Source organism: Carassius gibelio, chromosome B19, assembly GCF_023724105.1.
Source record: "Carassius gibelio isolate Cgi1373 ecotype wild population from Czech Republic chromosome B19, carGib1.2-hapl.c, whole genome shotgun sequence".
Classification (NCBI taxonomy): Eukaryota; Metazoa; Chordata; class Actinopteri; order Cypriniformes; family Cyprinidae; genus Carassius; species Carassius gibelio.
Window position 1 is genome coordinate 31,564,892 of NC_068414.1, and position 12,972 is coordinate 31,577,863.

At 43.6% G+C, this 12,972-nt stretch overlaps 1 protein-coding gene across 1 annotated transcript; it reads left to right on the top strand.

Moving 5' to 3' along the window:
• Window positions 1-2,311: 2,311 nt before the first annotated feature.
• On the top strand, window positions 2,312-3,457 carry LOC127979505 (4-galactosyl-N-acetylglucosaminide 3-alpha-L-fucosyltransferase 9-like). The gene has a single exon (XM_052585016.1). The coding sequence runs from the start codon at window positions 2,312-2,314 to the stop codon at window positions 3,455-3,457; it is 1,146 nt and encodes a 381-aa protein (XP_052440976.1).
• The last annotated feature ends 9,515 nt before the right edge of the window (window positions 3,458-12,972 follow it).

A 12,972-nucleotide genomic window follows, 5' to 3' on the forward strand; every position in this document is an offset into this window, starting at 1 on the left:
AATCATTTTAAATCACAATATCTGTTTCCTCTTAGAACCTTAATTAAATTAAAATATGTGCAAGTAAATGCTGTAAATTTACAGTTACGATATAAAACATACAGGTTATGAAAAATAAGATTCAGGCATATAAAAAAATATTTAACATAGCCCCTTCATTTAACATAATAATATGCATAGGAAGATCTTGCAAATATTTTGTATGTAAGCTATACAAACATTTACATTTCCTTAGACTTACACTTTAAGGTGACATTTTTCCAGTATATTTATATAAGTACTGCGGGTAATAAGTGCTCATAGGCTTGGGGCTTGGTTTAGGATTAGTTAAGCAGAACTTACTGTTATTACAGTAAAAACAATATTTTACAAGGAATCTGTAAAATAAACTGTTATTGAGCATTTTTCAATATAACTCAAGATGATCATTTACAGAGATGTATAAAGTACTAGAGACCCATACTTGAGTAAAAGTACAAGTGCTCTATCAAAAAAGTGACATGAGTAGAAGTAGAAGTGCTCTTTAAGCACCACACTTAAGTAGAAGTACTAAAGTATTCAACATTTTTTGTACTTAAGTATTGCAAGTAGTCTATTTTAAAATTTAATACTCAAGTACTGAAAGTAAAAGTAGAAGTATTGTGTTATGTAGCTATTAAAGAAAATAGTCAAAAGTTTGAACATATTGTTTTTACTATTTCAAATGATTAACCTAAAGGACAATAACAATTCCTTTGACTAACTTCTTGTAAATAAAAAAACGGTTAGTAGGGTCAGTTAGCCCAATTTGCAAAATGATGTCATTGATAACTTACCCTCATGTTGTTTCATACCCATAAGACATCAGAGGGTCATTTAGAATTTTTTGAATCATCGAAAATACATTTTGGTCCAAAAATAGCAAAAACTACGACTTTATTCAGCATTGTCTTCTCTTCCGTGTCTGTTGTAAGAGTTAAAAACAAAGCAGTTTGTGATATCTGGTTTGCGAACGAATCATTCGATGTAACCGGATCTTTTTGAAACAGTCCACCAAATCGAACTGAATCGTTTTAAACAGTTCGCGTCTCCAATACGCATTAATCCACAGATGAATTAAGCTGTTAACTTGTTTAATGTGTCTGACACTCCTTCTGAGTTAAAACAAACCAATATCCCGGAGTAATTCATTGACTCAAACAGTACACTGACTGAACTGCTGTGAAGAGAGAACTGAAGATGAACACCCAGCCGAGCCAGATAATGACTCGTTCACGAGTCAAGAACCGTTTCTGTCAGACGCGTCCGATTCGTGAACCGAGGAGCTGATGATACTGCGCATGTGTGATTTAGCGTGAAGCAAACCGACACACAGAGCGTCTGAACTGAACTGATTCTTTTGGTGATTGATTCTGAACTGATTCTGTGTTAATGTTATGAGCCCATGTGCAGTCAACGCCAATGACGCCATTGCATCGAGCGCAAAATAATCGGTGAACTGTTTTCTTCAACTGGTTTATTGAATCGAAATGTCAGAAAGAACTAACGTTACTGGTCATCCGAGAACCGATGCAACTGGCTCTTGACTCGTGAACGAGTCATTATCTGGCTCGGCTCGGTGTTCATCTCTCTCTTCACAGCAGTTCAGTCAGCACGCGCAGTCTCGCTTGATTCGCTCAATCATCAAACCTGCCATCTACAGTTCTGGCAGTGGTTTGTAATGGAATGATTCGTAACATTATTATAATTGTAACGAGTAACGATGCAGCACATAAAAAAAATATCGGAGTAAAAGTATTAAACTCAGCGAAAATATGTACCGAAGTAAAAGTGGAAGTAGGAGAAAAAAATAATACTCTAGTAAAGTACAGATACCGCCTTTTAGTACTTAAGTACAGTAGTGAAGTAGTTCTACTTCGTTACTATACATCTCTGATCATTTATATATTTTAAAGCCCATTTTTTAATGTGTATGTATTTGTAGCAATAGCCATCAATGCATTGCATGGGTCAAAATTAGCATTTTTCTTTTATGCCAAAAATGTCCTACCATAATGTATCAAAACAGAATGTTTGATTAATAATATGCATTGCTAAGGACTTCATTTGGACAACTTTAAAGGCAGTGTTCCCAACATTTGGAATTTTGTTGCACAAGCAAATTCCAGATTTTCAAATAGTTATATCTCGGCCAAATATTGTCCTATCTTAACAAACCAATAGAAAGCTTAGTTATTCAAAAAAATAACCGTTATGACTGGTCTTGTTGTTCAGGGTCACATATTTGAAACCAGATATTGATCCATTTTACCTCTTTTTCTCTACATTAGTGATGGACAAAACAACTATTTCAAAAACAACTAAGAACATTACAATCGTCCTATTTTTGATGGCATGTTTTACAATCTTCATGTACCACGACTCAACCAAAAACTTGTTCAGCAAATTCACTGGTGCTCATGTCCAGATAAATAACACAGAAACTTGCCTCAGCGTTCTTAAGATGCATAACTACAAGTGCAGCCCAAACATCCCCTTGGACCAAGATCTGATAGCAACATCTAAAGAGAAAGAAGAACCAGACACCATTGTGTTAATCTGGATGTGGCCTTTTGGCAAAAATTTTGGTTTAAGATCCTGCAGTTCGGCTTTCGGTATCCATGGCTGTCGTTTAACGGATGACAGAGGTCTATTTAACCAATCACATGGGGTAATGATCCATCATAGAGATATTAGAAGGGATTTATCCAACATACCACAACTCCCACGACCAGCTTTGCAGAAGTGGGTATGGTGGAATATGGAGTCTCCAACATATACAAATCAAATTCCCTTGCTAAAGGAACTATTTAATCTGACTTCAAGCTACCGCTGGGACTCGGATATTCCAGTACCTTACGGTAGGATCACAGAAAGCACAGAGGAAGAGAAAAAATATACTATCCCAAAGAAGGACAAATTAGTTTGTTGGGTAGTAAGTCACTATAGCCCAGACCTTAAGCGATCACATTATTATAATGAGTTAGTGAAATTCATTGACGTGTCAGCTTATGGAAAGCACTTCAACAAACCAGTTAATGATAAGGAGTATTCCAGTTTAGTGTCTAGTTGCAAATTCTACCTGTCTTTTGAGAATTCCATTCATAGAGACTATGTGACAGAGAAGCTGTTCAATCCTCTAGTGCTTGGTACCGTTCCTGTTGTTATTGGCCCGCCCAGAGAAAACTATGAGCTGTTCATACCAAGTAAAGCCTTCATTCATGTGGATGACTTTCCATCCCCAAAAGAACTGGCCGATCATCTGAAACACCTCGACCAAAACGAGGACCTGTATATGCAGTACTTCACCTGGAGAGAACGTTTTGTTTCAAAGAGAACATACTTTGGTTTTGAACATGCCTGTTGGATTTGTGATCATATTAGAAGGAATAAGCACTACAAAGTGGTCAAAGATCTCAACAAATGGTTCTGGGGTTGATGGCACTATAACAGATGCTCAGTGAATGGTGAGGTAAGTAATGAGCAGGAGCGTAGCAGGCATTTTAAAAGACTGTGTGTGTGTGGGGGGGGGGGGGTACAGCTGTCAGGTGACGTGACCCTTAACTGCCAAAAAAAATTATGTTCATAATGTACAAAGCAAGTATGAATTAAATTCAATTCAAAAAAAAAAAATTGTCTTTACAAACAATTGGAACACACTGCCTCAACCGATATAACCAATTATATATATAAAAATTTGAACATAAAATGTATATATATAAACATTGGCAAGTAGTCCCCCCCCCCAAAAAAAAAAAACCCTGCAAAATCACGAGCGCAACAGGAGATTTGCGCCCAACAGATGCACCCGATATTATTCGTCTTGCGATTGGCTGAATGTTAGTTCACTCAAATCTAGATAAACAAACAAGAAAACAGTGGCGGAAATATCGGTGGTGGGTCAAACAAAGCGCAGGGGACAAAAATCACCTTTCTTTTACGCGACTGCTACACCCCTGGTCATGAGTAATGAGTTTTTTGTTTTAAAATAGGCATTAACCAACAACCACAGCCAGGGTATAGCTGTGAGCCACCTCAATCTGTAACTGTTTTATTGTATAGTGCGACAATGTTGTCAACAGAGAAAATTCATCATAACTTGTCATAACCTGCAAATAACTACATTAAAAGGTTACTCCACCGCAAAATGAAAAATTTGTCACTTACCCCCTTGTTGTTCCAAACCCGTAAAAGCTCTGTTCATCTTCTTAACACACTTTAATATATTTTGGATGAAAACCTGGAGGCTTGAGACTGTCCCATAGAGTTCAAAGTAAATAACAGTGTCAAGGTCCTGAAAAGGTATGAAAGTAATCATCAGAATACTCCATCTCCCATCAGATATGCAATCTGGGTTATATGAAGGGACAGGAAAAAAAAAATCATTTTAGGGTGGAGTATGCCTTTAATGTTTACTGTTCCAATGTAAGCACATTATTGTCAACGACCTGTTATTTTTTCTGAAGACTGCAGGATAAACTGAAATTATTATTATAATAAAGTGTAAATTGTTTTGTAAGTTCACCTGTCAATCATCCACTTCAACAGGGGATTTAAACTTATATGATTTGATGATACAGAAATTGACAACATTATTATTATCATGGGCAACATTTGAGTCAGGGGGACGAGAAAAAAAATGTATATATGCACTTAAAAAAGAGTGAGTGAATCCTGACGAAAACGTTTTTGATATGCCATTGTGTTTGAGAAATCAACAGATAAGTCTGTAATTGGTTACAATGCTCATCGCTGAAAAAACACATTGAGAGTAGCGCTTGGCTTAGTTCTCCAATTGCAATGGGGACAACATTAGGGATTCCATGACTAACAATTTGGGGGCAATTTATTTTAGATTTTTTGTTTTATTGCTGAAATTAGTTCTGTAGTTAAAACAAACTTCAGATATTTTCACATCTTATTGACTGTATACATGAAAACGGATGTTTAGAAATATTGTTGGAGTTATGAGATCATTATTGATGTATATGTATAATTACTTGTATACTTTGTTGATGTGGATGATTTATAAATGTGTTTGCTGTATTTTGTTATAGATTTGATATATGTGTATTTGTTTAAAGATCTTTGTGATATTGGGGCATTATGGTAATACATGTTTTAATTAGCGCAGGTGTTGCTTGGTAGAACATTCCACTGAGGAAGAGTTAATAACAGAAAATGTTTTGCACGATTGCGGATCTCTTTCATCTTGGAATCCTTGTATATTTTGAATTTACACACCATATGTTTTTTGCCTACTAGATATTTGGACATCTTATTCTGTGACATAAAATACATCAGTAATACCCCTTGTGATTTTTGACCTTCTTGTCTTCAAATGGCTGTTGCTAACAGGGTGGTTAAATGGGACATTAGAGGTAAACTCATAAGTCCACTTTTATAGCCTCATTTGTAATCACATTTGCAAACTATTTAAACCCAACCTTTCAGGAAATATTTTTTAAACAAAGACTGAAAGAGCTGTCAGAAGTTTAGTAGTTCGTTTATAGCGTACATTTAGTTTTTACTTTTTTATTAAGGCCTTTAAAATTCATAAAAGTTGCATTCATTTGTGAAGATTATCATGATGGACAAAACATGTAAGAATCATAAGCCTGGTCACAGATCTAGATATGGATGGAATTGTAGATATGGATGCCATCTTAACATGATGCAATCTTCCGGTAAGGCCTAGAAAAATACCTCATCTATCTACCTTAGACTGGATCATTTGTTAAACTATTGTCTTCTCTAAGAGGAAATATGGTTCACATAAGTGGTTAACGGTGCAGTAGGAGATCTTTGAAAATGTTAATTTTAGCCTGATAGCACTGAAAGTGAACGTCCCACCCTCCCTGCAATCACCGTCCAAAGCCACGCACCCTGAACGCATATACCCTGACAGACCAGAATACCAGAGACAACATTACATCATTACATTTTATATTGTCACAGTTCTCTAGTAAGTTTCGGCTGTGCAAAATCTGTAAATGCACATTCCGAAGTGAAGTCAATTTTCCTGCTAAGGGAGTAAGGAGCAAAGAACATTGTGTAAGGACCATGTCAATCGGAAAAAAAATGAATGCACGTAGCTCACTTCTAACAAGCATGGTTATCTGAATCAGGTTTGTTAACTAAGAGAGACATGCAAAATATGTATCATGTGTACATCATGTGTCATTCACCGATGAGAAAACTTTATATTACAGTTAGTAAAAGTACTATAATAACAGGAAGGAAGATGGGATTGTTGATGTTTGTCAGCCATTCTTGCTCTGTCTGCACAACTTGCATGAACGTGCTGAGTATCCTATAGTATCCTGTCTGCGCGAACAGGGAGCACAGAGATATGCAAATACATAAGTTGACAGAGCGTTTTGATTAAATGAACATTTCTTTGTCCTACACCCTCCAAAGGATAAATACATTTATCATCGGGATGCAATGCTATCAGGATGTAAGTGAGTTTCAACCAGCATAACAAAAAATATTTCTGAAGACAATCCCCTATTGCACCTTAACCCAAATCAAAACATCACAACGGAAACGGAAATTTCAAGTAATTCAGCTCTGACTGGATCATGCTGGTTTATGAGACCAACCTGCATGAACCAGGAACTTTACATAACATCTCGGTTACGTATGTAACCTTGGTTCCCTGAATAGGTCACTTCGATGATGCGGTGACGTCACCACGTATGGGAACACCTCCGGTGTGACGAATGTCTGAAGCCCTATACCATCCCGCCAATCCTATTGGCCAAATGGCGCATAGCACCACCCTACGCATGCGCACGCATGATATACCTGGGTGCAGCGCGCCATTTCGCTCAGATTTCATGACTGAAGATGAAGAAATTATCAAGGTACGGAATGGCCAGAACCGCAGCATCTCGTTCCCTATTCAGGGAACCAAGGTTACATACGTAGCCGAGATGTTCCCTATCATAGGTCACTTCGATGCTGCGGTGACGTCACCACGTATGGGAACGATATACCAAAACGCCTGACGTACCTGATAACTGAGATCCGAGGAAGCATCTGCTCAAGTGGAGAGAACCCGGGAGCCAGGGGCCATCCTCACATCCAGACTGTAGGACTTGATAAAAGTGCTCGGTGAGGACCATCCTGCCGCAGCACAGATATCATCCATAGAAGATCCACTGAGAAAAGCTTGAGAAGAAGCTACAGCTCGAGTGGAATGAGCCTTAATTCCTAAGGGCGAAGCGAGTCCGTGCGCCTCATAGGCCAAAGAAATTGCCTCCACCAGCCAATGGGACATGCGCTGCTTTGTAACCGCATGGCCCTTACTTTTATGTCCAAAACAGACAAACAGCTGGTCAGATTCACGCCAAGGGGCTGTACGATCCACATAAGTCTTTAAAGCTCTCACAGGGCAAAGACTTAGATCTCCTGACCCAGCCTCAGCAGGTGAAAAAGCTTCCAGAACCACTTGCTGAAAGCGAAAGGGGTTAAATGCGACCTTAGGAACATAGTTAGGCCTGGGCCGCAGCAGCACCTTCACAGAGCCCGGTGCAAATTCCATGCATGAGGGTGAAACAGAAAGAGCCTGTAAATCCCCAACTCTCTTGAGGGAGGATAAAGCCATGAGAAGAAGTGTCTTCAGTGTCAGGAATTTATCCGACACAGTCTCCAAGGGCTCAAACGGATGCCCTGATAAACCTAGCAACACAATGGATAAATCCCATGAAGGAACTCGCACAGGGCGGAAAGGCCTCAGCCGTCGCGCACCCTGTATGAAACGAGAAACTAGTGGATGACGCCCAACAGAGGCACCGCCTATGTATTCGTGGTAAGCTGAAATGGCTGCCACGTAAACCTTTAAAGTGGCTGGTGTAACGCCATCCGAAAAACGCTCCTGGAGGAACTCCAGCACTGAAGCCACTGGGCAGTAAACTGGATCCACATTATGATTGCCACACCAGGCTGTAAACAGACTCCACTTGAAAGCATATAAGCGTCTCGTAGAAGCTGCTCTAGAATTCAATATAGTCTCAGTGGTTTCAACAGAAAGACCGGGACATACTAATGCACTCCGCTCAATGGCCACACCCACAGTTTCCACAGATCTGGCCTCGGGTGCCAAATCAGCCCCTGTGCTTGTGATAACAAATCCTGTCTGAGGGGAATCTCCCACGGAGAGCCCGCTAGCAGACTGATCAGATCAGCAAACCACGGCTGCGTGTGCCATCGCGGAGCCACCAGCAGCAGCTGTTCCACTCTGTCCCGCCGTATTCTGCATAATACCGCTGGGATCAAACGAATCGGAGGAAAAGCATACAGACTGGTCCTGGGCCAGCTGTGAGCTAACGCATCCACGCCCAGGGGCGATGGGGAGCGTAGGGAGAACCATAGCGGGCAATGCGTAGTCATGCTCGATGCGAATAAATCCACTTTCGCTTTGCCGAATATCCGCCATAAAAGATCCACCGTCTGGGGGTGTAATCGCCATTCTCCCTGTTCCAGAGCCTGTCTGGATAGCAAGTCCGCTCCGAAATTCAATCGTCCGGGGACATGAACGGCCCGGATCGACAGAAATTTGTCCCGAGACCACAGAAGAACATGCCTCGCCAGCCTGCACAGGGAGCGAGAGTGCAATCCTCCTTGATGGTTCAGATAAGACACAACCGCTGTGTTGTCTGATCTGAGCAGCACATGACGGCCGATCAGCAGATCCGTGAAATACTGGAGAGCCAGAAAAACTGCCAGTAATTCCAGTCTGTTTATGTGCCAGCCGCGCTGAGCCGCTGTCCATACTCCGTGGGCTGGTCGCCCTCGACACACAGCTCCCCAACCAGTCAAAGACGCGTCCGTCGTGACAGTCTCTCGGAAAGCATATATTCCCAGTCTAACTCCTGACAGGAGAAATTCGGTTGACATCCTAAATTTTAGCGACATCACACACCGCCGTGTCACCGAAATCGTGCGATGCGGAAGACAACGGGGTGAAATATTCCGCCTTTTTGTCCACCACTGAAAGGGGCGCATTTGAAGCAATCCCAGACGAATCACGGGGGATGCTGCTGCCATTAGACCCAAGAGCCTGAGGCACAATCTCACGGTCACCGTGCGACCCGCTTTGAAGTGCCGCACGCATGACGCAATCGACTGAGCGCGCGGGAGAGAAAGCTTCGCTGTCATCGCGCGAGAGTCCAGATCTATTCCCAGAAAAGTTATTCGTTGAGAGGGAGTTAAAACACTTTTCTTGAAATTTGTGCGTAAGCCCAGGCTGTTTAAATGATTCAGCACAAGATCTCGGTGAGAGTGTGCTTGAGTCCGCGATTGCGCTAGCACCAGCCAATCGTCCAAATAATTCAACACACGAACGCCCTGGAGCCGCAACGGGGCCAGAGCTGCGTCCATGCATTTTGAGAAAGTACGGGGCGCTAAAGCCAAGCCAAAGGGAAGAACGCGGCACTGATACGCTTTGCCCTCTAAATGACTCTTGATGATCTGAATATGGAAATACGCATCCTTCAGATCGATCGTAATAAACCAATCGTTTGGTCGGATCTGAGACAGAATAGATTTCACCGTCAACATCTTGAATTTGCTCGGCCTGAGTGCAAGATTCAGACGGCGTAAATCCAGAATGGGCCGTAATCCGCCGTCTTTTTTCGGTACCACGAAATAATGGCTGTAAAAACCTGTCTCCATCTGAGAGGGGTGTACTTCTTCTATAGCCCCTTTGCTCAGCAGAGCTGACATTTCCTGTCGCAGCACCGCCATTTCCGTAGACTTCACCGTAGTGGAAAGAATTCCGCGGAAAGGAGGCGGGCCTTTCCGAAACTGAATGGTGTATCCATGACAAACCGTGCGTAACACCCATTGAGAAATGCCGGGCAAGCTTTCCCACGCGGCCCGAAACAATATTAGCGGTTTCAAAACTTCCGCTCCCTGCAACGCTGTCATACGCGTTAAAACGACCGGACACGAAAAACCTGTGGTGTTCGTGCACCGGGGAAGCGTATGCGCCAGAGTCGTTGCGTTCCGTTGAGTATAATCCTGAAACGTGTCCACGGCAGGAATTAGGCCAGCAGATGGAACATCGGGCTCTGCCGCTAGCGAAAAAGCGGCGGCTGCGCGAGCCGTCATAAACGGGCCGCTTGTGTAGGGTCCTTGAGTCGTCCCTCGAACTCTGAAAGCAGGATTGCGCAGAGTGTCTGAGGGAGCGTCTGTCATTACAGCTCGATCCAATGCTGTTCGAGGCGCTGTTTGCGGCGAGACAGTCAATGTTTGAGCATGGGGACTGCAATGAGAGTGTAGGATGCGCGAAAGCGGTCCGACAGCGCTCTCTAGCGGAGGGCACAGTCCCTGGCAAGCAGCAAAAAGATCAGGAGCTGCTATTCGGTACACGAGAACGAGAGGCTTTTGCCGTCGAGGTCAGGTTCAATCTTTTACGTTGACGCTGGTGCGCCGGAGGAAAAACCCTAGGGCCCCAGTCCTTACGAGGAGGCGCCATAGGTGTGGGCTCCTCTCGAGAGGCTGCTCGCTGGCGGTGAGAGGAGGTTGAGCGAGAACGCGCGGGCGCTTGCCGGCGTTCAACCTCCCTGGATCTGCGGGGAATCAGCTGGCGGAAAGCGGCTGATTGCTGTTTCGCTGCCCTGAACTTCTCCACTACTGACGTGACAGCCTCACCGAACAACCCATCCCTGGAGACAGGGGCATCCATAAGGAAAGATTTATCCTTCTCCTTAATATCGGTGAGATTAAGCCAGAGGTGGCGCTCAACCGAAATCAAACCGGCCATAGTACGGCCCACTGCACGAGCGGTATGTTTGGTAGCACGTAGCGCCAAATCCGTAGCTCTGCGAAGTTCTTTCACTGCCTCCGGTGTGATGCCCTCACATTCATCCAAGGATGAATTCATCCTTCGAAGGAAGAAGGGGGCGAGACTTCCATGCCGCCGCCGAACTAGGCGCAAGGTGTTCGGCGAGAGTCTCTTCCACTGGGGGCATCATAGTGTAGCCATGGTTCGCCATATCAGAAACGGTGGCGAAATCCGCGGCCGCAGCATTAGTGATCCGCGCCGAAAACGACTGTTTCCAGGACCTCGAAACCTCCTGGTGGAGGTCCGGGAAAAAAGGTAAAGGCCTCCGGGGCTGTGTAGGTGTCCGACTAGTTAGAAAACGGTCGTCCAGCTTAGAAGAAGGTTGGGCCTCGGCCTTGTCAACCTCCCAGTCTAGCCCCAATTTACCCACCGCACGAGAAACCACATCCAACAGCTCACTGTAGGAGGGGGAAACACGCCTCTCCTGTCCGCTAGGAGGAAGAGGGCTAGTGTCGGTCGCGAAGTCCTCAGACCCCGAGGCCGCTGTGGATAAAACATCGTCGTCATAGCGTCCACAACCGAAGGAGATGGCGGCGCATGCCTCTGGTGTGGGAAGTAAATCCTCATTAGAGAAGACGACAGGCTCAGTATAATTTTTATTCTGCAGCAGGGTAGGGGAGAGCGAGCGATGTGGAGAATATTCCAGCGCTGCGCTGTCCACGAAATCCATGTCGCACGTGTCACCCCAGGCCCTCGCCTCGTGCGGTGCCTCGGCAGTCGCAGAGGTGACCTGACGGGGGTTAGACTCGAGGGCGACATTAGAGAATACTTCCACCCTAGAGCGCAGTACTCTGAGCCGCAGGCCATCACAATGGGGACAGGAAGAAAGGCCGCTAAGCGCCGCCTGTGCGTGATGTAGACCAAGACATACTACGCACCTGTCATGAGTGTCCCCCGCCGTGATGTACCTGGTACATGGCTCCTTGCATTTGCGAAAACTCATCGCGTCCGCGAAGAGGAGTTAACACTGCTCGAAGAGATCGCTGGAGAACGCGAGATGATAGGGCACAGATGATTCGCTATTCCTGAAGGAATGAAATCTGAGCGAAATGGCGCGCTGCACACAGGTATATCATGCGTGCGCATGCGTAGGGTGGTGCTATGCGCCATTTGGCCAATAGGATTGGCGGGATGGTATAGGGCTTCAGACATTCGTCACACCGGAGGTGTTCCCATACGTGGTGACGTCACTGCAGCATCGAAGTGACCTATGATAGGGAACTTATAGTCTAGTCGTGAACAGAGGTGTCAAGTAACGAAGTACAAATACTTCGTTACTGTACTTAAGTAGAAATTTGGGGTATCTATACTTTACTTGAGTGATTATTTTTCAGCCGACTTTTTACTTCTACTCCTTACATTTTCAGGCAAGTATCTGTACTTTCTACTTTTGTTACTTTTTGTCTACTGTTTTCATTCCGGCTTGTCATCATTCAAAAAAAAAAAAAAACTATCCAGATAAATCGCGCCATCCGGATGTAGTGAATTTGATTGTGGTTGGATGAGAAGTATAAACATATACTATTACGACACCCTATTGGTCTGTACGCGATCCATCGCACCTGCACGTGACACAAATCACATCACAGTCCAGCCAGGACATAGACAGTTTTTGGGTTCGTTTATCAAAAAATATATTTCTTAAAAGTAGGGTTGGGTATGGAACCGGTATCCGATCGCCTCAGAGTCAGTCCGCTTAAATTTCACATGAAACCAGCGTCAGACCGGTCTCCTTCCGTCTTACTCGCTCTTCAATCCACAGAGGCGAAGACCGCGAACGGAGCAGCGCATGCGCACTTAAACAAACAGAGGACACGAGGTATGTGTTTATCGATAGATTGTTAGAATATCCATATCTGTGCAGTTCTTTGTCATAAATACAGTTTACAAAAGGTCACGAGGTAGCAGTCGGTTTCTCATCTGTAAAGTTTTTGCTCATCACACCACAGGCGTTTTCTCCTGCGAAAATCTAACCCTTAACACATATGAACGAACACATCCTTTAATTACACTTACTTAAATATACTTAATTTAATCATACGTACTTTATACATACACTACTGTATATGCAAATGTCTTAGACGCGTTAGTATTTTCAC

Coding starts and splice junctions, on each gene's coding strand:
- LOC127979505 (XM_052585016.1), top strand. CDS start 2,312: ATGGACAAAACAACTATTTCAAAAACAACTAAGAACATTACAATCGTC.